The 27,556-nt window shown below is 38.8% G+C and overlaps 1 protein-coding gene and 1 long non-coding RNA gene across 2 annotated transcripts; one reads left to right on the top strand and one right to left on the bottom strand.

Annotated features, from left to right (window-relative positions):
* Positions 1–679: 679 nt before the first annotated feature.
* Positions 680–18,498, top strand: LOC123571773 (uncharacterized). The gene is made up of 3 exons (XR_006695989.2): positions 680–850; positions 12,949–13,013; positions 18,036–18,498. It is a non-coding gene; the product is annotated as an uncharacterized lncRNA (long non-coding RNA).
* CD200R1L (CD200 receptor 1 like) lies at positions 13,535–27,556 on the bottom strand. Its single transcript, XM_065539193.1, has 4 exons — positions 27,460–27,556; positions 24,480–24,797; positions 24,104–24,355; positions 13,535–18,173 (listed from the first exon to the last, which is right to left on the bottom strand). Exons 1-4 carry the CDS (start codon positions 27,506–27,508, stop codon positions 18,046–18,048), a joined length of 747 nt encoding a protein of 248 aa, XP_065395265.1. The 5' UTR covers positions 27,509–27,556; the 3' UTR covers positions 13,535–18,045.

The raw sequence follows: 27,556 nt of genomic DNA, 5'->3' as shown, positions 1-27,556 counted from the left end.
ACAGCCTGGCTAAGTTTTGTATTTTTAGTAGAGATGGGGTTTCATCATGTTGGTCAGGCTGGAATGTGCTACCTTTTGTTTAACCACCTTCCTATTGAGTTACAAGTGAGTCATTTCAAATATTTTGCTCTTATAGATACTGTTGCAATGAATATATTTGTTCACGCCTTCTTAGGTACATGTATACATATGAAAAAAGTAATTACTGATCTTAGGATATACACATTAAAAGCTATAACCCTGACAAATTACCTTTCCACATGCCTGTCCCAGTTTATATCCTCATCAGCAGTGCATCATGGAACCCATTTCCCTGTACTTTCACCAAGATTTGATAGCAAATATTCCGTTTTTGCTTAATGAGAAGAAAATGTTATCTTATTGTGGCTTTTATTTGTATTTATTAGATTAGTAGAAATATTATTACCTTTTCACGAGTGTATTGCTTATGTGTATTTTTCTTCAATAAACTACCTGTCAATATATACATAAGTCTTCTCTGGACTTCATTCTTTGAATCTATTTGCATTTTCCTGCATAGATGCCACATTTGCTTAATTAATCTAGCTTTTTAATATCTTTAATATTTGGGGGAAGGGAACTTTTTTCCATTTGTATAGACCATTTTACTTGCAAATTACTTACACAAGAAAATATCTAATCTCACATTACACTTGTCACCAAATGATAGATACTATTCTCCATTTCTTAGAAATGATGAAATAAAACCACAAAATGTACAAAGTCAGATCTAAAACCCATACCTTTGGGTCCAGACTTTTCTTCTAAAGTTCTGCAGTTACACCCAAATGCCACAGAAACATAGGATCTTAGAGGGGAAGTAACTTAGGTAAGAATTATCTAATCTAAACTCCTCCTTCTACAGATGAGTAAATTAAGGTGTGGGAAAGCTAAGTACTTAAAACCTAGTACTAGAACACAGAGCTTTGGTTTTTTGGTCGGTTAGGTTTCTATAATGGCAGTATTTCATAAACAAATTATAGTGGGTTTTTTTTCCCTATCACTGTCCTGAAAGAGGAAAAATCTAGAACCATTGTCAGATCTTCAGTTTTTTTCAGTTTTTAAATTACGAAATAAAGGGAAATAAATGGTTAAAGTTGAGACTGGGCACGTACGAGTTCAAACTCAGGAGTCTTTTATATGTTTATACCAACTCTGGGGGAGAGACAGGGAGAATAAAAGCATTCTCAGTTGTAATAATGAATATATTCTGTTCATCTACTGCCCACCTCCTGGATATCTCAAACATTTCATGGACGGTGCTGCCTCTGTAAGCAAGGATGGGCAAATGTGTCCAGAACAAGCAGTTGTAACTATTGTGAGGCCCCATCTGGAACAGAAGGTGATTCAAGCTCTTCCTTTCATTGGAATCTTTCGTACCTTGGTTTTCAGCATTCTGAGCTAGGAAACATGTGAATACTGAATTTCAACAGCGATCTCATTTCACCTGACAGTACTTTTCTTTGCCTGGGCAAAGGAAAAGAACAGTTTAACCTTCATCACAAACTTCAAAAGAGTTGTAACAACTCCTGGAAAGAGAGAGATAGGAAGCTGCTCATGCTTCAACATCCTCTGGATTTTCAGCCAGAATTTAAAAAAAGAGGCAAACAACAGTTTGTTAAAACAAGTTCTAACAAAGTCTGGGCCCACAGTCTCAGATCCTCTGAGTTACACAGCAGGAAGGAAAGAGTCCCCTGTGGGGTCATGAACCACATCGCCTGATTGAATAATTGGTGCTTATTTCTGGGTCCTCAACTTGGCCATCTAACAGCTTGCATGTGCTCTATTTACAGTCCTCAGGCAAAGTCTTTAAGCTTTTGGGTTGCATTTTTCATTTCTCTTGGTTATAAATAATAAGTCAGGACACATGTCTTGAATAGCCTAAGATCTAAAACATATGTTTGTGCAATGAGACCACAGAGGTAGAACTATAGAACTTGAAGCCAATTTTATTTTTAGAAGAGACTTTAGTTGTCTGTTCAACATATTTATTTTAAAAGTAATTTTTGTTCATCCAATATGCCATGCTATTAAGAAACATACCAGATAAGAAGGCCAACTTCCTGCCCTCCAGGAGTACATAATCTCATTCCTCAGTGCCCCTTCTTCATGCTCAAAGAGTACCAGCTTGAAGAACTGGAGGTCCCAAAAAAGGTAATAGGAGTAAGGTGAAGTTGAAGGGGAGCACACATTCTCTTCAGTCAGTCTCAAGCCAGTGAAAAATCCCTACCAATTTTCTTCAGGCCCTTCAGCAGGAATGTAGAATAGCTGTATGGACCTCTCAACTATACATGATAGCTTTGGCCTAATTTATAAAAATGTTCCTTTGTTCCCTCAGAGACCGCAGTTCTCCTATCTGTGCACACACTTTCCTGACTCTGCAGCAGAAACTTAGTTACAAGACCCATTTCTTAGGTCACTCTGTCTTCCTCTTTGGGTGAAGAAGTTTCCTTCTCAGATATTCCTCCAGTGAACTTTATGTCTTTCTTCACTAATTTTGCAGACACTTTCCTGATCCTTCTGGAGATTCCTGGTCCTAGAACAATTCCACTACTATTACTAATCCTTCTCCTTCTCCTTCTCCTTCTCCTTCTCCTTCTCCTTCTCCTTCTCCTTCTCCTTCTCCTTCTCCTTCTCCTTCTCCTTCTCCTTCTCCTTCTTCTTCTTCTTCTTCTTCTTCTTCTTCTTCTTCTTCTTCTTCTTCTTCTTCTTCTTCTCCTCCTCCTCCTCCTCCTCCTCCTCCTCCTTCTCCTTCTTCTTTCTTCTTTCTTTTCTTCCCTCTCTTCCTCTTTCTTCCTCTTGTTCTTTCTTCCCCTTTTCCACTTTCTAGAAAAATAAGATCTAAGAGGTAATGATGTTGTGGAACAATCCTGAGTTATGATCCTGACTCCACCACTTAATAATTGGAGCTTCAATGTTCTTGACTGTAAAATAGATGAAAACATTAACACCTACCTGCCTCGGCAGATTGATGAAATGATTAAGGTATATGAAGCAGATGCCTCTATAAGTATTGGCTCCATTCTCCTTTTTAAATCCCAAATTGCTCTTTTAGGCTATATACCATGCAATTCCAGTATGTAGTCATCTTTCCTACTTTTTAAAAAAGCGTTCTTGGCTTTAATCCCTGAATTTCTCCCTGGACCAATTTTCTCTGTCCTATGAGCATAGCCTTCAGTTGGCCGAGTCAGCTTTGTCTATAGTGACATTCGGCTTCCCCCACCACTACTCCCACCACTAGGTTGTTGTAAACCGTAGATCATAGGACCATCTTCTAAGACATCCCCATCATATACGTCCTACAGGTCTTGTGATATGTCGATTAGTTGCCTCTTTATTGAGATGGGTGAAAAGGGAACCCTGATTTGCAGTGTGGTGTAAGTATTCTTACTATGTCCTACTTCCGGCTACCAATGGTTTAATGATCAGCTTATAAATATCCTGAATATTTAATAATAAATCTTTTAACCTATCAAGAGCTGGCTCCAGCATACAGCTGACACAGGTTCCAGCTAAATGTTCCTTTTGGTTCAAAGGGATCTCCTTATAACTCTGTAACTATCAGATTTCACAGGACCTTCTACTATGTCTTGCCTCCACCATTAGTTTGTAGCCCATTTGCAGTGCTGAAATGATGGACATACCATTGAACTCAGCAAATTCCCCAGCTTCTCCTGGACTAGAATGCCTGTCATGTCAGATGGTAAACCATTGTCTCTGCCCCGAAGAATTTAGTCATTGGGATATATTTTCTTTCTTTTCTTCTTTTCATCTTAAATGTGATGTTATTTATTTAAACCCAAAGAGACACATGCTGTAGGCTATTTGTGTCCCCCTAAAATTCATGTGTAGAAATCCTAACCTTCATTGTGACAGTATTAGGAGGTAGGGCCTTTGGGAGGTGACTAGGTTGTGAGAGCAGAGTCTCTTTCGAGCCCCATTGCCCCTTCTCCTGGAGAGGATACAGCAAGAAGATGGCTTCTCATGAACCAGGAAGCACGCCCTCAGACACTGAACCTGCTGGATTCTTGCGCTTGAGCTTCCCAGCCCCCAAAACTGTGAGAAATAAGTTTCTGTTGTTTGTAGCCACACAGTTTATGGTATTCTCTTATAGCAGTTATAGCAGCCCAAACAGACTAAGACAGACATACATACAAATAATTTTACTTAGAGCCAAGAAGGAGAACCCTGTCAGAATTCTCCTCATTTCTCAGTTGATCTTGTGAGAGCAGCAGCAGAATGAGAAGAAACTGAGGTAAACTCATGAGAGTCAAACAAGAAAAAGACTAAGACTTGTCCTAAAGCTTGCAAAACAATCTTTATCTTTTAAGCATCACTGTCTGAAACTGCATGATGAAATACAGTTCTAGATGAAAAGAATCTAATACTTTAAAATACTTTAAAAACTTTCCAAACAGCCAAATGATGCTCAAAAAGAGCACTTCTCCTTAATTTTCTAATTTCTCATTTTATTCTGACAATTTTTGGAAGAGGATCAGGAAGTATCTTTCAATAAAGAAATTCCAAATTGGCTTTAGTTGAAAAAAATTCTTGACTCTTTTTGTGACACATTTGAATTTCTGGGTTTTGTTTAATCATTATAATTTAATGGATTCAACAAAGCTTTTGGGATTCAAATCAAGTCAAATCAAGGATTATGATAACCTCCTTTGTGTCTGTATATCCCAGAGTCACATGGGTAGTGGATCCATTTGAATCCACTACCTTTGTGAAATGAACCAGATAATTCACAAATTTTCTATTTTGCTTTGGCTTAAGTCTGCCAGCTTCCAGTGATCCTCTCCTCCTGGTGTTCATACCCCAGTGTAATTCTTTTCTACACTGATTAGGAATGACTTGTGTTACCAGTAGAATACTGTACAGAAATAGAAATGTCTTTTTTTTTTTTTTTTAGATAGAGTCTCACTTTGTCACCCAGGCTGGAGTGCAGTGGCACAATCTCGGCCCTCTGCAACCTCTGCCTCCTGGGCTCCAGCAATCTTCCCACCTCAGCCTCCTGAGTAGCCAGGCCTATAGGTATGCACCATCATGGCCTGATAATTTTTTTTATTTTTATTTTTATAGAGTTGAGGTCTCACTATATTGCCCAGGCTGGTCTCAAACTCTTGGGCTCAAGCAGTCCTCCTGGCTCGGCCTCCCAAAGTGCTGGGATTATAGGCATAAGCCACTGCGCCTGGTTGAAATGTCAGTTAAAAAAAAAACACTGCAGCTTCTACTTTCCTCTCTCTTGGATCACTGACAGCTTCCACATTATGAGAGCCCCATGAGAGCATTCAAACAGCCCTATGGAGAGGTCTATGTTGCGAGGAACAGAAGTCTCCTGCCAACCCTAGGCATCAACTGTCAGCATGTGAATAAGCCATCTTTGAAGTGAATCCTGAAGCCCAAATCGAGTTTTCAGATGACTGCAGCCCGCCTGACATTTTGACTGCCATGTCATGAGAGCTCTCGAGCCAGAACCATACAGCTAAGCTGTCACTGAATTCCTGATCCATAGAAATGGTGTGACATAATGCTTACTTTTATTTTAAGCTGCTAAATTTTTAGTTAATTTGTTATATAGCAATAGAAAACTAATACATTTAGGTAGAAATTTAAAACCCAATATTAAGCGAGCCAGTGGTTTATAAGCCTCTCAGGGTCAGTAGGTGCAAAAAGATTCCACTTTAATCTTTGTGATAGAAAATACTGAGTTTTTAAGACCCTCTTGGCCTTTGAACTCCCCTTCACTGTTTATGAATTCTCTACCTTCTGGGTCTTGGTGAGAGGCTGAGCGTTTTCTTTCATCCTGGACCTAGAAGAGGCAAGATGTGCACTTGCCAACCTAGGATCTTGAATCAAGCAAGAGCTAGTGATGCAAACAGGTAGACAACGAGAGGTGGAGCAGTGTCCAATGCCCAGTGGCCACAGTGACAGTAGACTAAGCTACAACCACGGAGATTCCACGAACTACTTTATATTCCTTACTGCATGTGTTTTGTGCTTAAATCAGCATCTTCTGTGTGCATACTACATCATGATAGGTGCAATTGAAGTCACAAGAGAAGAATCAAACACATCAAACGACTGTTGTCAACAGTAACTACCTAAGAGAGAGGATGACCTCATTCTGGCCAATTGAATCTGTCTTCAAAAGCACAAGTTAATTGACAGGAAGAAGCTGAGTCACAATATGGAACAAAAAGGTTAAAAGGCACCGTCTCTAATAGAAACCATTAGAGATAAGCATCAGTACCCCTGGAGTCTGAGATCCTCACGCATTGGTGATTTAAAAATGAAATGTTTTACAAAGTCTAAGTTCTTTTCCTTCAGTAGCTTTATATTTAAATTTGTATTAACTTACTAAAAACAATTTCAAATCTTTTATGAACTTCAAGAAACAGAAGGCATCAAACTATGAAAAACAAAATTAATTTTAAGTGAATACTAGCTAGAGCAATGACACTTAGAAAATAAAATTTAACTTGCACACAATTTAACATGCTTGGAATTGAAACCAGCTATAAAAGTCTGAGATGGTCATAAATATCAGATTTTTATATTGTTTTCCCAAATAATTAAGAAGGAATAGCCATGGCAGAACTTGAATTTAATGTTTCATCTTTCTCCTCATATGCCTTTGATTAATTTTTGAGTTACAACTTCTCATAAATCTTGATATTTAGGCTCCCAAACAGATCTGTAGGCAGGCCAGAAAAATACTACAGGAAAAAGAAACAAAAGTGCAGAATCACAACTTTTTGCAAACAGTATTTGGCCAGCTGCATCCCAGCCTCATTTGGATCTACTCTTAGTAGCCTGTCAGCTCTAACCTCAGTCCCTCTCCATGACCTTAGCAACCCCTACAACTCTTGCTCTACCTTTTGGCAAGAAAGTATGTTGGATTGTTTTACTTTTTATTTTTTGGCAATACTTATTCTTAATAACACAGAATACATGAATACATTCTTGGTACAAAATTCAAACATTACAGAGCAAGCCCCTCTTCACCACCACCCACTGTCAATGCTTGCAACCTTCCAGACAGTTTTCCATGTACATATTAAGCTATACACATACAGGTGTAAAAGCCTAGCCTCAACTCTGATTTGTAAGAGAAACTATTAATATTTAGAGGATGTATTATGTATTATGAAGCTAGCTTCATGAAAAAATTACTCCCAGTCCATCAATCCCTTCTATTCTCCCTTCCATCATGGTTGCATCTAAATTTGGTAATGGTTAGAAAAGTGTCTGGTCCTCCAAATCATCTGCGCCACAGGCATTTCAGAAGAAAACTCTCGTTCCCATCTTTTCAGCTCTTTAGAACTGGAGACTGCCTTTGCCACATTAAGGTCGGAAGAGTAAGAATCAGTCTTCTATTTGCAGTGCTATTATAGCAAGAGAATTCCCGCAATGCCATCCAGGTTCTTTTCTGCTAAAACTCCCTTTGGGGTCTCTCACTTTCTGGGTACTGCCTGGGAGAGAGAGCTTCTCTCAAAGGAATCCACAGTCCCATTGCTTGCTCCGTTTGTCCTACTCCTCTCAGTTCAAGGAATTTTTGTTTTGTTTTGCTTTTTAGGCTCGGGGGTAGGAGGGGAGAGAAGACTCAGAATTCCCTCTGTTCCCCTAAAACTTGGATGCTTTTAAAAAGCAGAGGTAGGAAGAGACACATAGGTGATATTTCTACCTTTTGTCCACTTACATCTTTCTGCTGAGGTAATGCATCTAGAGTAACCACGTTAGAAACAGGAGAGAACAAGGAGACGGTGAAACTGTTAGAATAATATTACAAAAAGAAATCATTTTGTACTTATTCTACATGAATTATATCATCCTATATGAAGTATTCTGTAAATTTATTTTTCTTCTTATCAATATGCCTTGGTGAGTTTTCTATGTTGTTATACATAGTTCAACATTATTCATTCAATAACAATTTATTGAGTCCCTATAGTACCTCAGGCAATATCTGCTGGGGGCTCCCTATATGGCACTGGAGAAACGGGCTACATCTCTATTCTCATCAGTCTTACATTTTAGAGAGGGAGAAAGATAATAGCCAAATAAGCATGTGCATAACTAATATAATAACATGAAGTGATAGGTGCTATGAAGACAAAGAAAGTGGGTAAAAGGAGATAGGCAGGAGTGGTATTTCAGTTAGAGAAGGCCACTCTGCTGAGGCAAACTCATTGCTTTTAGCTGTTGCATAGCATTACATTTCCCTAAAAAAGGATAGTGAGGTTTATTTCCCATTTTTTTGTCTATTACAAGTCATGTTGTAATATTTACCTCCTTGTGCACACAAACAGTAGTACTTTGAGTAGACACCGAAAAGTGGAATTACTAGGTCATATTTGTAAACTGCTCTCTGAAATGGGTACGTTAACTTGCACTCCCATCAGAAACTGCATGTTTCCTACACCTCTCTTAATAGTTAATACTATCAACATTATTAATTTTATCAATGTGATATATGAAAAAATGATATTGCAGATATTTTTAATTGGCACTTCTCTTATTACTCTTTAGTTTGAATATCATTTCATATGTTTATTAAACATTTATTTTTCCTATCTTGTAAAATGACATTTTATTTCCTTTGCCCATGTTTTTATGGGATTTTCTGTCTTTTTCTTTGGATTTGTTGGCATCCATTGTCTTACACATGTTACAAATATTTTATCTAATTCTTTGTGATATAGAACTTTATTTATTCATGTCACTGAATGTATCCATGTATCCCTTTAGTGGTCATGTATTTCTCAGTCGCTGAGTTTTTAAATTCAAATTCAGGGTATGTTTGTTAAGTATTCCCTATATATAAGACATTGTGCTAGGCAGTTTGAAAGACATCAAAGTAAATGAGATGTGGTGTCTGCCCTCATGCGTCTCACAACTTAGTGGTGGAGACACATGAAAACAAACACCTGTAAAGCCAAGGGCCTTGATCATCCAGAAAATACCATAAAAAGAATCGCTATGTTAGAGCAATGCCTCAGTCAGAACCAGGCACCTAGAAAGTTTTCACAGATGCAGTAGCTTTGAAGAGAAAACAGCCTTTCATAAGACAGGGGTGAGAGTAAAGACCTTCATCTTAGGAGAAACAGCGCAAGCCAAGGCAGAAAATCCAGTAAGGAAGGGATAGAGAGAAATGTCTAAGAAAGCTGGACAGTGGACGTGTCATTAGGAATAAAAGGAGTGTGGTAGAGAACAGATTGAAAAGGTAGGATGCAACTACTTAAACTTTTACCCATTAATAAGAAATATTGATAAATTCCACACTTCCTAGTCTTTTTGAAAAGCAGTCATTAAAGAAAAGAACAACTAACTGTGAGAAGTTAAGCACAAATCTGGAGTGATTGGGTGAACACAGATAGCTTCGCTCTAGTGTTCGATGACAGTTGAAGATGGATTGTCACACAGCCTGTGTGTATGCATGTGCACTGCCGGTGGATCTGCTGGTTTCTACCTGGCCAGAGCCCTTGCCCAAGAACAGCTGCAATTTGCAAGTCTTCTTAAATCTGTTTTACCATCCTGCAGAGGTAAGAGTTGGATAATTTATGCACTATGACTTCACAGTCCTCTGGGGAGGCTGCCAAGGAAAGCATGTTTTGGATAGAAATCTGAAAAAAGGCAAAACAAAAAAAAAATGTAAAAACCTAAGCCCAGTTTGGCATAGGGCTAAAGTTTCACATCCAACTCCTCCCTAGGATCTGCCATTTAATCATCCTCCAGGATGCAAGGGCTGCCATGGGTTACTGGGGATAGCGATTAGGCATCCTTGGGCCGCATCAGCAAACACTCTCTCCTGATAGGCAGCTGGAAAGTAATGGGATTTGGGTTTTAGTTGTGAGAGAATGGTGGAAAATGTTACAAACAGCTGACCTCCTTTGCCCCTGCTGAAATAGCAGCCTTCCTCTGTACATTTTTATGTTGCTTTGGGGAGAGTGACAAAAGACAGATGCTTCTGGCTGGAATGCCAGTTGTTTAATCATTCTTTCTGGTCCCAAGACATTTACTGTAGCTTCTTGGAGCTGACATCTTGGGCCGCTCCTTGGTTTTCAATGTCTTGTAAATTGTGTTGCAATTTTCCATTACATGGAATATGGGAAAGTTTGTGGGAGAGTTTTTTGTAGGTGTTATGTCGCAGATTGTGTCCTCAGGCAAAAAGCCTTAAAGTTGGGAGTGCAGGAATTGCAAATAAACTGTAAGCTCTGTAGTGAGACACACACAAAAAAGACCTCATCTGGCTCCTGTCTCCTACACAGCTTCAGTCAGGTCCGCAGAAGTATTTATGTCCATGCCAAGGCTCGGCAGTAACATCTGAGATTAATCTTCCCAACAGCATGACCTGACCACACAGTGCCCACGACAGAGGAGACCTGCTTCTTTCTCCAGGTTCTGTGGCCCCACAGCACCCCGGGAAGCAGCATGGTAGATAAAATGTCCTTCAGAAGTATAGGAAACTCTCATCTTAGCCACAGACTGCCCTCCTCAGCAGGTCTCTTGCTGTCTGTTTTCAGGAAGATAACATTAAGTTTTGAGAAACCGAAAAGTTTTGATGTAGTCAGGTGTTTTTATTATGTTAAGAAACAGGAGTAAATGATTAGTCTCATAATCACATACAACCTGTTTCCCAGGAGGATGGCATGCTTAGGAACAGGCAAATCATGACAGTGATTTGGAAAGATATTCATATTCTTTTCCCTTAAAAGTCATAGTATTTGGTTGAACTTCACGATTCCTCCTGTTTTAGTGTATCTTGTTAACTTTATTTTTTCTGAATGTGAGCCTGTGAATGTTTTTTGTCACCCTCATGTCATATTTACAAATTCTCCTCCTTCTCCTGTGCAGAGATGCCTATTTCTTTCCTCCTTGGTGACTACTATACTCTAAAGAGCTCTCTTCTCAATATGTGGGAACTTCAGACTGAAGAAGTCACAGCTAAATATGTTGTATCTGTGTGTTGGCCCCCATGTCTTAGGGAGAAGAGACATTCTAGGGAAGAACACACTCACATTTTGTTGATGCACCAATGTGCACATGAGGAGCATTTGGAGACAGGTAGGATGGATAACAAGACTTTGTGTTTCTATGACACTTTTCACATGGACATTTATAAACATATAAAGATTATCCCCCAAACCCTCTCTTCAGCTGGGTTAAGAGCTAGAATAATTTTTGTATTTTATCAAGAAAAACCAGAATAAGGAGAAATGTCTCTACTCTGTCAGCTTTACCTAGTTCAGAAACCAAGTCCCACCCTTCTGAGAGTAGAGACATCGTCTGTCAAACTCACTGCCTCTCCCCAGCCTCTCTTTGGTTCTCTACTTTGTATAAACCAATGTTCTTGGCTCCTTATTTAATCTTAAAATCAGTGTTGGGTGAATCAGTCAGAATATTTGGACATTCTGTTCAGAAAACATTATAAATTGATCAAGATTTGCTTGTCCTGCAAAACTCTCTTGGCATTCTTAATAGCAGTCTTCTGTCCTTGGATGACTTTATGAAATGTAGAGTTTGTGTGAGGAGACGATATGGACAATTTCCCCATTGCCCTGAAAGAGACACACCCTGTTACACCTCTTTGCCTTCATCCATGCTGTCCTCTTTTCCCAGCATGCCTTTCTTCCCTGCCCGCATCCACCTGCAATGTTCTTCTGTGCCTTCTAAAATTAAATTTGACTATTATCATCCCCCTCATCAAGGCTTCACACGTATTCTTCATTTCTCCTTCTTAACAAAGCCCCAGTTTTATTCAAGTGCCACTCGCTCCTCTCCCACTAGATGTGTATCTGGTGAAAGATGTTGATCTTAGTCCCATCTACATGAAAGGACTAATCAACGTAAACACAATCTCAGTCCCTTTGGCCAGGATTGGCTAAAGAATTGTCATGTGGTCTTGGCCAATCAGACAGGAGGGAAAGCATGTGAAGCGCTCTCAGTCCTAATTAGTAAGATGGGGACCAAGAAAGAGATAGTCAGCCCTCTTCCCCTAGTTGTGCCATGTCTGACTGTGGTCTTAGGGTGGCTGCCTTCCTCTCAGCAGCAAGCCAAGTAGGCCAGCTGGCTTCTTAGTAACAATCCATGGTCACTTAACTCTGAGAGTCTCAGTTTCCTCTTTTTCAAAATGAGGAAGTTGACCTCATTTATCTGTAGCTTCCTTTTAACTTTAGAATACCATACATGCCTCTAAAAGATGATGGGGGAGGAGATATGGAGGAGGATCTAGGAAGTGAAGAAGGCCAGTTAATTTTATTTGTAGCTCTAACCATCTGCTGCCATTAACATGAGCAAGCAGTTATTTGCATTTTATGGTTGAGTGATCTCAACTTTCCAGTTTAAGAAACAAGTACTAATCTTGGTTTAACCACTAAGATAAACTCACATTTCCCCATTCCCTGAGGTGAATCTATTAATATCTCTTTATCTTGTACGGTAAACAAAATGTTTTTACTAACATTAAATGAAAAGGGTAGTACAATTCAAGTTTAGGAACCAAAACGATTTTTTCCCCTTAATTTCAAGTTAAACCATTTTATCATCCTTCCTTTGTCTTCCTTCTGTAATTGTTCCAAAACCACCCAAGAAGGCCTAAAGAATTTGTAAATGGAGAAGAAGTATGGAAAAAAAATTTTTTAAATGCAGGATTACATTGCTTAAGGTTAGTAGATCTTAGCTTGCTTCAAAATGTTAAGAGACTTAAGTTGAAGCACCATCTAGTGGCTCTCAGTTGTGTTCTGCTAAAAGTTGCTCCCAGTCTCCCCGTATTTAGGACCACAGTTAATTTGTTGGGCATGTATATCATTGACCCTTGAACAGCAAGTTGAAAATGCACAAATCTACTTATATGTGTATTTCTTTCACTTCTGTGGCCCCGAGACAGCAAAACCAACTTCTTTACTTCCTCCTCCTCTTCAGTCTACTCAATGTGAAGACAACAAGGATGAAGACCTTTATGATGATTTACTTCCGCTTAATGAATAGTACATATATTTTCTCTTCCTTACAATTTTCTTAATATTTTCTTTTCTCTAGCTTTCTTTATTATACATATAACATACAAAATATGTGTTAATCACTGTTTATGTTATCAGTAAGGCTGCTGGTCAACAGTAGGCTATTAGTAGTTACGTTTTGGGAGAGTCAAAAGTTATATGCAAGTTTTCTACTGCATGGAGGGTTAGCAAGCATGTTAACCCCCATCTTGTTCAAAGATCAGCCCTATATGAACACGTATGAGTGTTCAGAAAAAAAATGTGGAGTTTTTTTTTATCTTTATATAGGAGTGGGAGGATGGGGGTAGTAGCTGTAGCTTTTTACTGTTTCAATCTAACCATGGCAGTGAGAATGGGATAAAGAAATAAAATGAATTCCCATAAATCTCTTCTAGAAACAGTAAAGTTCATCCAGTGGAAAAAAGAATTAATACAAATTTAATACAAAGAAAATTTCATAGATTTCAGTTCTCCTGTTTCTCCTACTCACATTCTCTCTAAAAGCCCATAACAGTATCTTTATCTTCCTTCTGAATCCCATAATGTAGACATGTTCTCACACATCTAGGGATTGGCTATTAGATCATTTTTACATATCTCCAAGTTCTCAAGCACAAGCCCAGAGCATCCCTTGCATTTATATAACCAACAATTTTTCTTGAACTGTCATAGAGATAATACTCATACCTATGATTCCTATCTTCTGAAGTTACCTCTTTTCATTACCTCTATGGGCAGAATGAAAATAGACCATAACAACTGGACATGAGTAGGAATATCTGTTTCATTGTCACTAGGGGAAGAACAAAAATTGGACATGAAAATGGATACGAGTAGAAAATAATTTGTAGCAAGATTGACACAAACCTTCAGATTAACAAACTAGGTATTTGTATCAATTAGGATTAAGTTTAGCTACGTGTAGAATAAAACCTAAAATAACACTGGCATGAACAAAATTTTATTCACTCTCACACAAAAGAAGTCAATGAATAGGTGGTTGAGGGTTTATAGGGAAACTTCATGGTCATCAAGCCCAGGATCCTTCTTCCATCTTTCTTTTCTTCTATCCTACTGAGTGGCTTCTATCCTCAACATCATCCATGGCCCAAGTTGACTGCTGGACCATCACTCATCTTACCAATGTTGCAGTCTAGGAGACAAGGAGGAGAAGCAAAAGAAGACCCTTCCTTCCTCTTTAAAGAGATTTTCTGAAAATATCACACAAGATTTGTATTTACATCTCATTTTCCAGAACTTATGCAAGTGGGCATACTCAGCATAGGAAACTGAGAAATGCCTTTTAGCTAAGTACATTCCAACAATAAATTAAATTGGAGTTATGCTATTAATCAATGTGTCAATTACCTAAGACACCAAGAATGCTGTATAACTAACAACCATAAAACCTCTGTGGCAACAATTGCTTACATGCCTGGGATCAAGTGGAGGTCAGCTCTTCTCATCTTGACTGAGCTTCCTCATATATTTAGGGAATGGCTGACTATTGCATCTTCTAGGTTGGCCTCAACAGAGAGTTAGGGATGGGACTGAGGGGACACAGCTCTGCTCTACATGGTTCTCATCCTCCATCTGACTGGGCCAAGCATGTTCTCATGGAGTAACAAGTAGAACAGAAGTTCTTGAGACCTGTGCTCTAAACAGGTACACCAACACTTCCACCTCATTTTATTGGCCAAAGCAAACTGCATAGGGTGGATAAATATGTACTCCCTGTATGGAAAGAACTCTAAAGTCAACTGAAAAATTACTTGGATAGAGGGAGAGCTGAAGATTCAGAGTCATGGATATACTCATCTGCCACAAGGAGAAAGGGGAGGATGGGCATTGGACCAGTGATACGGCTTGGCTGTGTCCCCACCCAAATCTCATCTTGAATTGTAGCTCCCATAATTCCCATGTGTTATGGAAATCAATTCCATATTGTAGCGCCCATAATCAATTCCATAATCAATGGAAATAAATTCCAACTGTAGCTCCCATAATTCCCATGTGTTATGGGAGGGACCTGGTGAGAGGTAACTGAATCATGGGAGCAGGTTTTTCCCATGCTGTTCTCATGGTGGTGAATAAGTGTCATGAGATCTGATGGTTTTATAAATGGGAATTCCCTTGTACATACTGTCTCTTTGCCTGTCGCCATGTAAGACGTAGCTTTACTCCTCCTTGCCTTCCACCATGATTATGAGACCTCTCCAGCCATGTGGAACTGTGAGTCAATTAAACATTTTCCTTTATAAATTACCCAGTCTTGGATATGACTTTATTAGCAGCATGAGAACAGACTAATACAACCAGGTAACAAGCAATCCCTGCCACAGTATTTTTTTAGTCTGTTATAAAATTGTATTAATGGACTGCTTCCCATTCTATGCCCTGTCTTAAACATAAGGGAATTACAATAAAAAAGAAAGGCACACAAGAGTTTACATCATATTATATATATGTATATATATAATTTCCTAATTTAGTTATTTTTTACTCATGTTCAATTACAAAAAGGGTAAGTGTTAATCTTAGTATTTGTTCTATTCTTTATTATGGGCAGAGACTGGGCTAGATGTTGCAGTGAACCTGATTCCTTTTCTTCCAAGTCAGCTAGACTACATTTTCCAGACTCTGTGGATGTTAATAGAGCTATGCTAGTAAGGACTAACCAATGGAATGTGAGCAGAAGTGATTACTGCTCCAGGCCTGGCCCATAAACACCTCCCACATAACATCCTCCATTCTCTCTCCCTGGTTCCTATTCACCAGCTGAACTAGGTAATATTCCAAGAAGGGCAGAGCCATAGGATAAAATGATAGCTTAAAGCAACGCTTCTCTTTCCTGCCCTGCCTCAGCCCCACCAACTGCACTAGAGTGTGATGTGAGCAAGAATTACATTTTTGTGGTGTGAATACACTGAGATGTAGGGCCTGTTTGTTTCAGCAATTAAATAACCATATGCATACAATAGCATCCAATTTATGCATTCATTTTTTCCCTTAGGGCTTTGCTAAAAATAAAAGTAACAGACCAGATCACCAGTTTGTTTTCATGCTGTTGATAAAGACATACCCAAAACTTGGAACAAAAAGAGGTTTAATTGGACTTACAGTTCCACATGGCTGGGGAGGCCTCAGAATCATGGGGGTAGGTGAAAGGCACTTCTTACATAGTGGCAGCAAGATAAAATGAGGAAGAAGGAAAAGCAGAAACCCCTGATAAACCCATCAGACCTTGTGAGACTTACTCACTATCACGAGAATAGCACAGGAACCGACCCCCATGATTCAATTACCTCCGTCTGGTTCCCTCCCACAACACGTGAGAATTCTGGGAGATACAATTCAAGTTGAGATTTTGGTGGGGACACAGCCAAACCATATCAACCTGCTACTTTAAATAAGAAATGTCTTCTTTTAAATAAAAAATCACTTTTTACTACAGGATTACCATCTGTATCAAGTGAATATAGGATCTTAGTTTACAGTGGCCCTAGAAGATATAAGGATTTCACCAATGTCTTACTCTTACCATCATTAATCCATCCAAATACTACAACCTAGAGTGTAAACAAGAAAGGGAACTGAGACATTAGAGCTCTAAAATGTAAGGGGACCTTCAGTGTCATCTTCAATGACACTGATATTTCCTTAGTTGAGATCAACTTACAATTTCTGCTAAAATGCAAATACTGCTAAAAATGACTCAGCCATTTGCTCAATGATCAGTCCAAACATGCAATGCTGCTGCCCCACTAATTGCTAGCAAGCAAGTAATGGATGGAAGGTCAGCTACTAGCTGACTCACAGACAGTGTTTGCAGTGGCTCCTACCATTGCAGCATTGATTAGCAACTCGGGTATGCAGAGGAGCCAAGAAGCTGTGAGGAAAGCAGCATTCAAAGAACCCAAAGGGTGTAGAAAAACTGCCCAGCATCATTATTTGCCTTTTGCTGAGCCATCTTCTTCTTTATCTTGAAAAGCAGTTGTGTCACATTTGCAAATAGAAATTTACTAAGGAAAATGCAAAAGTAGATAAAGTATCCTAGGTATTTATGATGGCAGGCACGAAGCTTTTGCATGTGTACTTACACTGTATGCTGAGTCTGAAACAGGTCTTGGTAATTGTATTAGTCCATCTTCACATTGCTATAAAGAATTCCCCAAGACCAGGTAATTTATGAAGAAAAGAGTTTTAACTGACTCTCAGTTCCACACAGCTTAGGAGGCCTCAAGAAACTTACAGTCATGGCAGAAGGTGAAGGGGAAGCAAGGCATGTCTTACATAGCAGCAGACTGGAGAGTGAGCAGGGGAAATTGCCACTTACAAAACCATCAGCTCTTGGGAGAACTCCCTCACTATCACAAGAACATCATGAGGCAAACCACCCCCATGATCCAATCACCTACACCAAGTCCCTCCCTTAACACATGGGGATTACAATTTGAGATGAAATTTGGGTGAGGACACAGCACCAAACCATATTAGTAACTATCACATCGAGTCACAAAAGAAGTTAAGCTAGACTTTGAACCCGAAGGCTTGTTGCAAATGGCTGCTTTTTTTTTTTTTTTTTTTTTGCGATGTCTCATCAAATATAAATTGACATCCAGCTCTTTCGATTTTCATTCTTTAGGGAAAAAACCCATAAAATATTTCATTAAGCAGGAAGGAACACAAACCCTTTACAGAGAAATTTGAAAGTAAACACTTGAGAAGTCCCAGAAACCTTCCCCCACCAAATTCCCAAGATGTGGGCTAGGCCACTTCTCTCCTAGACTAAAACCACAATGAAGCACTTTCACAATGAAGTTCTTGCCCAGTGCTGCAGGCACAGCTGCCTGGGCTCTCAGTTGTGAATGATGCCTTCACATTAAAGAAGGAGCTGGAGGGAGAATACAACATAACCACAAAAGTGTCAAGCTTTTCCCAGTACACTGTAAACTCAAAATGTTACAATGATTTTTTTTTTCTTTTTCTACTGTGTCTTATGCTTTTCAGTCTTCAGTTTCTACCTGACATAATTTATCCTCTGGAAGAAAACAAATCCTGTGGTGACCAGAATGACCACAAAAAGAGAGAGTTTCACATAAAGAATGATCAGTAAGTCCAACGCTGGAGATCCTGAGGTTCTGAGACCTGTAAATATAGACAGGGGTAAAAAAAATCATTTCAAGGATTCTTCTAATTACAAATTAGAGTCAAACATTTTAAAGAACATTTTAAAATATTCTAAAGAGTTCACAGACTGTCATAATCATGAAACCTTCTAACTTACAACTCAAATGTTACTAATATATCATTCTTCCATGACAGAGTTTAGGAACCATGTTTGTGTTTTGTACCTCGTAGGTTTCTGACAAATATTTTCTGAACAAATAAATGCACACTATGCATTGCTAATACTTTCCAATTTTATAAGAAAAGCAATATGTCAAGCTTTCCCCAGTATATTCCAACTTCCCATGCAAATACTAGCCTTTGAAAGAAAATTACTCTTGATATTTGGGGTTTGATCTGATAACACTTTCCACACATTGAAATGATTTTCTTACTAAGTTGATGTAACCTCTTTAGCAAGGTGTTTTGTGTCTTCCTACTTTCATTTTATTTATCTGTGAAATGCCCCTAGGAATTATTGAAAAGACAAATCAAACTAATTGGGGATCTTGGTTCACTGCAAACTGTGCCTCCTGGGTTCAAGCGATTCTCCTACCTCAGCCTCCAGAGTAGCTGGGATTACAGGCATGCACCACCACGCCTGGCTAATTTTTGTATTTTCAGTAGACACGGGGTTTCATCATGTTGGCCAGGCTGGTCTCGAACTCCTGACCTCAGGTGATCCACCCACCTCAGCCTCCCAAAGTGCTGGGATTACTGGCGTGAGCCACCATGCCCAGCCAGAAGCATAATTCTGAAGTCTCTTATCCTATGAAATTGACCACCTAGGCAGGGTGCGGTGGCTCACACCTGTTGGGAGGCCAAGGTGGGTGGATCACCTGAGGTCAGGAATTAAAAACCAGCCTGACCAACATGGTGAAACCATGTCTCTACTAAAATACAAAAATTAGCTGGGTGTGGTGGCATGGGCCTATAATCTCAGCTACTCGGGAGGCTGAGGCAGGAGAATCGCTTGAACCCGGGAGGCATAGGTTGCAGTGAGCTGAGATCGCACCACTGCACTCCAGCCTGGGTGACAGAGTGAGACTCTGTCTCAAAAAAAAAAAAAAAAAAAAAAAAAAAAAAAAAAAAAAAAAAAAAAAAAAAAAAAAAAGGAAAGTAAAAAAGAAGAAATTGGCCACCTAAAGAATGTGTGAACTCTAAATACAAGTCTGACTCCTGGCTCTAAGATGTTATTCTATCCCATTAAATAACCTGCTCAAAGACTAAACTAGAAAAATGTCAGACAATCCTAGGCATTGTGAGGAAATAAGAAAACAGTATGGTTACAGTTCTCAAAATATCTCATAATCCAACTGGAGAAGTCAGACTCATACAAATCAAAAGACAACTTATGTAAAATAAAAATAAAAGCTCAAGACCCCAATTCACTACGCCAAATGGGAAAAATTAAGCTGAAAGCCGAGTCATGCAAGCAACTGCCTTTCCTTTTATTCCTAAGCACATAGCTACATATAAAACGTAAATTTCTCCACAGGTAGCTACTCTATGTTCACCTTATCATAATTGACTATTCCCCTACCTGCTCCTTTTCTCTTGCAGCTTATGAATTACCATACCCTTCCTCTTTCCCCTTCTGTGCACTTTTGCCCTTTAAATATTGAAGCCCTCAAAGTCATCTTTGGAGAAAGGCATAGATCACTGACTGTTTCTCAGACTCTGTGGTGTTTTTTTTATTTTGTTTTGTTTTGTTTTGTTTTTATCTGTGCAAATTGTCCTAAACCTTGGCAAAATGACCTTCTAAATTAATTGAGACCTGTCTCCGATACTTTTTAGTTTAAATGTACAATTGAGAAAACAGTGCTGGATGAACATTACAGATTATAAATCATCTAAGGAATAAGAATGTTTAATCAACTCTAACACGGAGGTCAGGGAGAAGCAGGACTTGAACTGGGTCTTGCTGGTCTGCAGGATTGAATAGGTTAAAAGAAGGACTTTTCAAGATAAAGAAACAATTTGAGAAAAGTTTTAAAGATGAGTTCACCTAAGTCATATTTGGAGCGTAGAATGGAATATGTAGAGATGAATCTGCAATGATTTGAACCTAATTCTTCAGTGACTTGTATGTGTCAGCTACTGTGCTAGACTTTAGGAATACAAAAATTAAAAAAGTGGTTCCAACTCTCAAGGACCTTATGCTGTGCTGAGAGTCACAGAAGTAAGTGGCTGTAATATCATAAGAAATATGTATGTATGTGGTCTTTGTCCCCCAGTTCCCGGCACACTTCCAAGGATTTTTCCTCAACTTCCTGGAAGTTCCACAGTGATCCATCTTTTGTACGCTAATGAGATGAGTGGTGGCTGGGAGCCTGAAGACAGCTTCAGGATGGGGCTGATAATTAGAAAGGCCAAGGCATGGTTAGAAGGTTGAAACTTTCAGCCCCATACCACCACTGTCCCCTTCCGCTGACCTTCTGGGAGGGGAGAGGGGCTAGAAATTGAGCTAATAAGCAATGCCCAATAATTTAATCCATCATACCTATGTCATAGAGCCTCCACAAAAACTCTACATGACAGAGTCTGGAGAGCTTCTGGGTTGGGAGATTTTCTGAGCTGGTGAACACACCGAGGGGCTGGGAGGCTGGCACTCCCAGAGACATCACGGAAGCTCCTTCCTCCATACCCTGCCCTACGCATCTCTTTATTTATTTATTTTTTTGTCTGTTCCTGAGTTGGCCACTTTATAAGAAATTAGTAATAGTAAATAAAGTGCATTCCTGAGTGTGTAATTTAAAAATCTAAGCTGTTGGAACTTTAAAATATTTTGAGCCTTAACGGAATGTGATTATGGGACCTGAGTTACGTAAACAAGCAGCTACGACCTAGGCAGCCATAACTTTAATTTCCCTGATTGTACATTAGCCTTTTTCCTTGCCTACACTGTTTTGTAAACTGCTGTAAATGACTAAAGGGTGCAGGGGAAGACCCCTTCCCTCTAAACTGTGATCTTCATTATTGATTAACTTCCTTCTTTCTTCTCTCACACAATAACTCTCACATTGCCTAACATGAAATGTTAACTATACTCTTAAAATTGGAAAGGAAATGAAAACAAACTGTACAGAAAAGAAAACAAACTGTAACTTTAATTAATTAAATCATTATAACTCATAAACCAGCCTTGTATGTAAAAAAGGTATAATCCTACTGAATTTCTTTTCTGCCTCTATAAACAAGACCTTAAGTTTGAAGTTTGAAGTTTGAAGTTTGAAGCACTGACCCCATTCCTTTGGAGTCTGTGTTACCCGAATGGCTGTTCTCAGACTTCTGCTTAAATAAACTCTTTTAAACTGGATTCTGATCCTTTTGATTATTTCAGGTTGACATGGGTTCTGTGAGTCATTCTAGCAAATTATTAAACCTGACAAGGGAATCATGGGAACTCTCTGAAATTATAGCCAGTTGATTAGTTCAGGTGGCAATCTGGGACTTGTGACTGGTGTCTGAAGTGAGGGAGGTCTTATGAGAGTAAGCCTTTAACTTGTGGGGTCTGTGCTAAGTCCAGGTAGTTAGTATCTGAATTGAATTGTAGGACACTTAGATGGTGTCTAAAGAGTTGGAGAATTAGTTGGTGTGGGGAAAAAAACACACACATTTGGTGTCAGAAGCATTGTGAATGAAAACAGTGCCGAGCAGTCAATTACAGGGCTGTGGAGGTGCTCTGACAGAGGCATGTATGAAGCGTTCTGTGAGCACAGAGGAGGAACAGCTAACCGAACTTCAAGGCCAGAGAAAATCATCCCAGAGGGTCAATGTCAAACTAAGTCTTAACACTTCAACAGGAATTGATCAAATGTAATGGAAGAAGAGAGTATAGGGAAAGAAGTGCCTTACAGAGAAGTAGAAATTGCATTCAAGGCCAGGCACAGTGGCTCTTGCCTGCCAATTCCAGGACTTTGGGAGGCAAAGGGGGGCGGATCACGAGATCAGGAGATCGAGGCCATCCTGGCTAACACAGTGAAACCCCCTCTCTACCAAAAAATACAAAAAAATTAGCCAGGCATGGTGGTGGGTGCCTATAGTCCCAGCTACTAGGGAGGCTGAGGCAGGAGAATGGCATGAACCCAGAAGGCGGAGCTTGCAGTGAGCCGAGTTCGCACCACTGCACTCCAGCCTGGGTGACAGAGTGAGATTCTGTCTCAAAAATAAAAAAATTAAAAATTAAAATTAAAAGAAATTGCATGTAAAAGGGAACAGAGAAATAAAAGCACTTAACACTTTTGAAGAGCCCAAAGAGGCCCACATGCATGGGGTACAGAATCACAAAATATATTATTAAAAATCTAATAAAATATTTAAAATTAGTAAATATATGAAATTATATATTATGAGACATTTAAAAGTAATAGTTATAATAAATATTATGAAGAAGCTAATTAAGTGAACAAAGAATGAAACATTTATATTTTATTTGGCACTTGGGAGATGCTTTTTGTCAGAGCATTTTCTGCGCGGGGAGACACAAATGAGTTAAGGAATAGATGTGAGGTGACGAAGAAGAGACAATGATTGTAGGGTCCTCTTTTAAAAATATTCTTGGATACAAGTGGAAGCCAAGAGTTAAATGTTTGAGGAAGTCATAACACCAAGCTTTTGGATACGGAAGAAAAATAGGCATGTTTTATGAGCAGCTTTAGAAAAATAATTTAAGGAACAAAAAACTAAACAAAAGAGAGAGGAGAATGAAGCAAAGCTCCTAAGGAGATAAAGGGGAAAAAAGGCTTAGAATTTGGGTTGAATGTTGGTATACAGAAGAGAAGATCAAGTAATACTGAAAATAAATGCACTGATCTCTAGATAAGACATATGAAGTAAGAACCTAGACTTGATGGAAGATTGATCATGGAAAACACAGCTAACGAATACATGGTTTCCTTTTGGGGGTGATAAATACATTCTAAAATTGATTGTAGCAGTGGTCACAAAAGCATTGAATTGCATGCTTTAAATGGGTGAAATGTATGGTATATAAATTATATGTCAGTAAAGCTGATGCAAAACAGAAAATAAACATGAAAGATATTATGAAGAATAATTAATATGATGATATTTAATATTAGTTGTAATAATTATCACAATAGCTAATTTTTATTAATACAATACATATAATAGCCAACATTTATTAATATAAGGAAATCTAGTGGCTAAAATTTGCTGAGTGTCAATTATGTAGTAGATACATTAATACAATTATATGTACAGCATATTTACATATATATAATTTTATTTAATTAACCCAATAATCCTATTAGGTGGATCCCATTGTCTTCATTTAACAGATAAAGAAACCATGAGATACAGATGTTAAATACTGTTCAAGTTCATATAGCTGGTGAACAAAAACCATATGAAGTGAAAGGCTTTGCTCCTAAACACCAGATTATCCTGCCCAAAACAGTATAAAGATGTGGACCTTATCTTTTCATCTTTGAATCACCAGCTTCAAACTTATAAACAGCATTCAATAAGTATTTGATGAATTAATTAATAGATTGCTTTCGATGATGAGACAGGAAGAATTATTTGTCTCTTACTCAGGGTAACAAAGTAATAACTATACAAGAAATAAAATCAGGAAGAAAATAACTGTCATTCTGGGCTATCTACTGAACAAGGATTGTTAAAACTATTTAAAACTCGTGATATTTCATATCAAGAATTAATCTCAAAGTAAGAGCCTGTAGATCACTAAGTTAACAAAATGTATTTTTATGACTGTTCCACTAAAAGATAGATTCTAGCGTTGTAATGCCTTTCTCAGTTTTGGAGAATATTTTCAAGCTAGGAGCTCAAATTTTCTTATCTACTGTTTGGTTATTCATTATTTTCTATGGAAGAAAAAGTTGAGCATCAAGTTTACTCTTCTACAAGAGACAGGCGCTTACCTGAATTCAACTTTATGTATAGACTCTTGTTGCCAGTCAAATGGGAGACATGGCAGGTCACGGTAGACACATTGTGGCCTTCCCAGTGGCATGTACTCTTAACAGTCACTGTGCCATTGCCCCAGTACTCATGCTCAGTAGGGGCACAATCCCCCGCTGGGATCCAGGAGATCTGCGCAGCTGGCTTCCCTGCAACTGCCTTGCATGCTGCAGTTCTATTCCTGCTTTGAAACAGGGTCACTTCAGGTGTAACTGCAGAGAGGAAAGGGGGAAAAAATGCTTCAGTTTTCACATAAAGTGTATGGAATTCAAAGAGATATTTGTTTCAGTCACAAATCGGGTGATGTGAAATACCACAATATATGATGCTCCTTACCTAGCACTTGGAGGTGATATCCACGATGGAAATTCCCTTCGGGAGTTGTCATTATGCATCTGTAATACCCGTCATGAGTGATGGCCACTGGGCAAATCTGAAGGTCCGAATTCTGATCAGGTGTGGAGACCCAGGTTATTCTCTCATCAGTACAGTTGGTTTCCTTGGTCTCATTTGTTTCTTTCCTGTAGGATTTTGTGCAGGAAGGCTGGCTTCTCAGGATTATTTCCCATGTTATTATGATCAAATTTCTGAACGCAATAGGAGGGCAACAAAGCACAGCATTTCTAGCCATCTGTACAGGCCATGAAATGTTAACTGGACACACACACAAAGGATAATGATAAAGAAAACCTTGATAAGGAATTTCATGTGTTATGTTTATGCACAGTATATTACATGAAGTCATATTAAAACATAAATTTGCTGATCTTATTCCAGAAATATTAGACTTATGTAAGAAAATAACATTCACAAAATATGAATAATATATTGAACCCAATCTAAAGATTAACAAACTTTCTCCAGTATTATGTATTATTAGAAAAACAGTATGCATAACATTGTATTCTGAAATATAATAAAGTATTCTGAAATTAATTCAGGAGTTTTAATATTTAGAAACAGAGAAGAAAACAGAATTGTAATTTAAACAACAAAGGCAATGCTCTAAATCTAATCTTTAGGTGGTAGAGACTACTGTATTTATCATACAAATCATGTGCCTTGGAAAAGAAAATGGAGTAACTAGTGATGTGATTGTCTCCTCCTTCGTTTTAGTGAGCACAAGAAAAATTAGTAACATCAAAGTTAAACACCTGTCTCTAAGGTTGTTATTTCAGACAAACATAAGTGTGGAAAGTTTATGGTTTTTCATTAAAGGTAACTAATATGGCATTCAGGTGGAGCTAGCTGGACATGTTTTATTTAGATAATTACATGTTTTATTTAGAGAATTACAGAGTCAGTGAGATCCATAGATCTTTAAAAAAAATCTTTAATTTTGCCAGTTGAGCCATCCCATGTAAGTAAAAAAAAAAAATGCCTATTGATAAGATGTTTAGAAATATTTATTTCAGGCCGGGCGCGGTGGCTCAAACCTGTAATCCCAGCACTTTGGGAGGCCGAGACGGGCGGATCACGAGGTCAGGAGATCGAGATCATTCTGGCTAAAACGGCGAAACCCTGTCTCTACTAAAAAAAAAAAAAAAATACAAAAAAAACTAGCCGGGCGAGGTGGCGGGCGCCTGTAGTCCCAGCTACTCGGGAGGCTGAGGCAGGAGAATGGCGTGAACCCGGGAGGCGGAGCTTGCAGTGAGCTGAGATCCGGCCACTGCACTCCAGCCTGGGCAATAGAGCGAGACTCCGTCTCAAAAAAAAAAAAAAAAAAAAAAAAATTATTTCTAGTTTAAAAAGTAGTGTGGCATATAATTTTTAAAAAGCTTTATTTTCCTTTGGACATTTATCATGAAAAAGTTTTATTGCAAATTCGTGACCTTGTCATAACCTTTGGATATTTTCCTTCCTTCCTGTTTAGTCACACATATAATCCCAGAGAGTTCAGTGGTAAACTTTGCTCATATATTTTATTTCTGTATATTCAATCCAATTATCAGGTGTAAATGTGTAAGTCGACTCCTTTCTGTCCATCTTTTAAAGTAAAAATTAAGCCCTGCATCCTACAAGCATCTTCCAACATAGATTCTCATGCATCTCATAAGCCAACACAATGTTTCCACAACTGATCAGGGTTTACTAAGAGGTACTTATTCTGCCAAAGTATCTGTCACTACTCACCTGTAACAAAGGTGAGTGTCAGAGATCTCGTCACTAGCATAAGCAGAAACAGTTGCAGAGGGGCAAACCTTTATGCGGATGAAGCTTGTTTTTGCTACACCCTACATTTAATATCTCTCCTCTCCTGTTTTGGTGTCACCTGTCTCTTAGGTGGTACTTCAACCCTTGTATTTCACAGTCAGATAATGATCACATAACCAGATACAGAAAGAAATAGGACTTTAACGCAGACCTGAAAGGTCATTAAATCCATGCTCCTGCCGGGCGCGGTGGCTCACGCCTGTAATCCCAGCACTTTGGGAAGCTGAGGCGGGTGGATCACGAGGTCAGGAGATCGAGACCATCCTAGCTAAAATGGTGAAACCCTGTCTCTACTAAAAATACAAAAAATTAGCCAGGAGTTGTGGCGGGCACCTGTAGTCCCAGCTACTCGGGAGGCTGAGGCAGGAGAATGGCGTGAACCTGGGAGGCAGAGCTTGCAGTGAGCCGAGATCGTGCCACTGCACTCCAGCCTGGGCAACAGAGCGAGATTCCGTCTCAAAATAATAATAATAATAATAATAATAATAATAATAATAAATCCATGCTCCTTCCACCACTCCACCTTAGCAAATGTTCAGAGGTAAGCAAAAACATGGCTTGTTTGGAGAACTAGAGACTGGGACATTCAGGGTCCCTCGTACCACAGCACTCAGATCAACAGTTCTTCAAGTAGTCACAAGACTGGCCCCCGCCAGGCCATCAGCTAGTGATTCTACCAAAGTTCAACTTTCCATACCTCAGTGCTGGCCACTACTAAGGAAACATATTACCTTCTGCAGAAATTTTTGTACTCTAGCCCTTGCATTTCATAGCCAATTAATAAGTACATAACTAGATGAAGAAAGCAGTAATACTTTAACATAGATCTGAAAGGTAGTTAAATCCATGCTCTGAGGTATGGAAAGGCATGCTCCTTCCGCCACTCCACGTTAGCAAAGGTTCAGAGACAAGCAAGAACATGGCTTGTTTGGAGAACAACTAGAGGTTGGGTCATTCAGGATGCCTCATACCACAGTTCTCAGATCACCAAGTTCTTCAAGTAGTCATAAGGCTGGCTTCCAGTCAGGTCATTAGCTAATATTTCTAAGAAAGTTCAACTTTCCATCCCTCAGTGCTGGCCACTAGTAAGGAAGCATATTACCTTCTGCGAGTACTTTTGAGTGGTTCTGTGTAATCTGTTTTTCATCCATACATAAACTGTTTGAAGCTAGAAAATATTTAGAGAAGAATAAATGAAA

This window comes from Macaca fascicularis, chromosome 2, assembly GCF_037993035.2.
Source record: "Macaca fascicularis isolate 582-1 chromosome 2, T2T-MFA8v1.1".
Lineage (NCBI taxonomy): Eukaryota > Metazoa > Chordata > Mammalia > Primates > Cercopithecidae > Macaca > Macaca fascicularis.
Note: the sequence above shows the minus strand (reverse complement) of the source record. Positions and strands in the feature narration are given on the sequence as shown.

Bases quoted from the DNA above. Each gene is read 5' to 3' on its own strand.
- CD200R1L (XM_065539193.1), bottom strand. From the start codon at position 27,508: ATGGATGAAAAACAGATTACACAGAACCACTCAAAAGTACTCGCAGAA. The intron at 24,356-24,479 runs GTAAGGAGCATC...TCCTCTCTGCAG, and splicing joins ATATCACCTCCAAGTGCTAG to TTACACCTGAAGTGACCCTG. The intron at 18,174-24,103 runs GTAAGCGCCTGT...CTATATTTACAG, and splicing joins ATACATAAAGTTGAATTCAG to GTCTCAGAACCTCAGGATCT.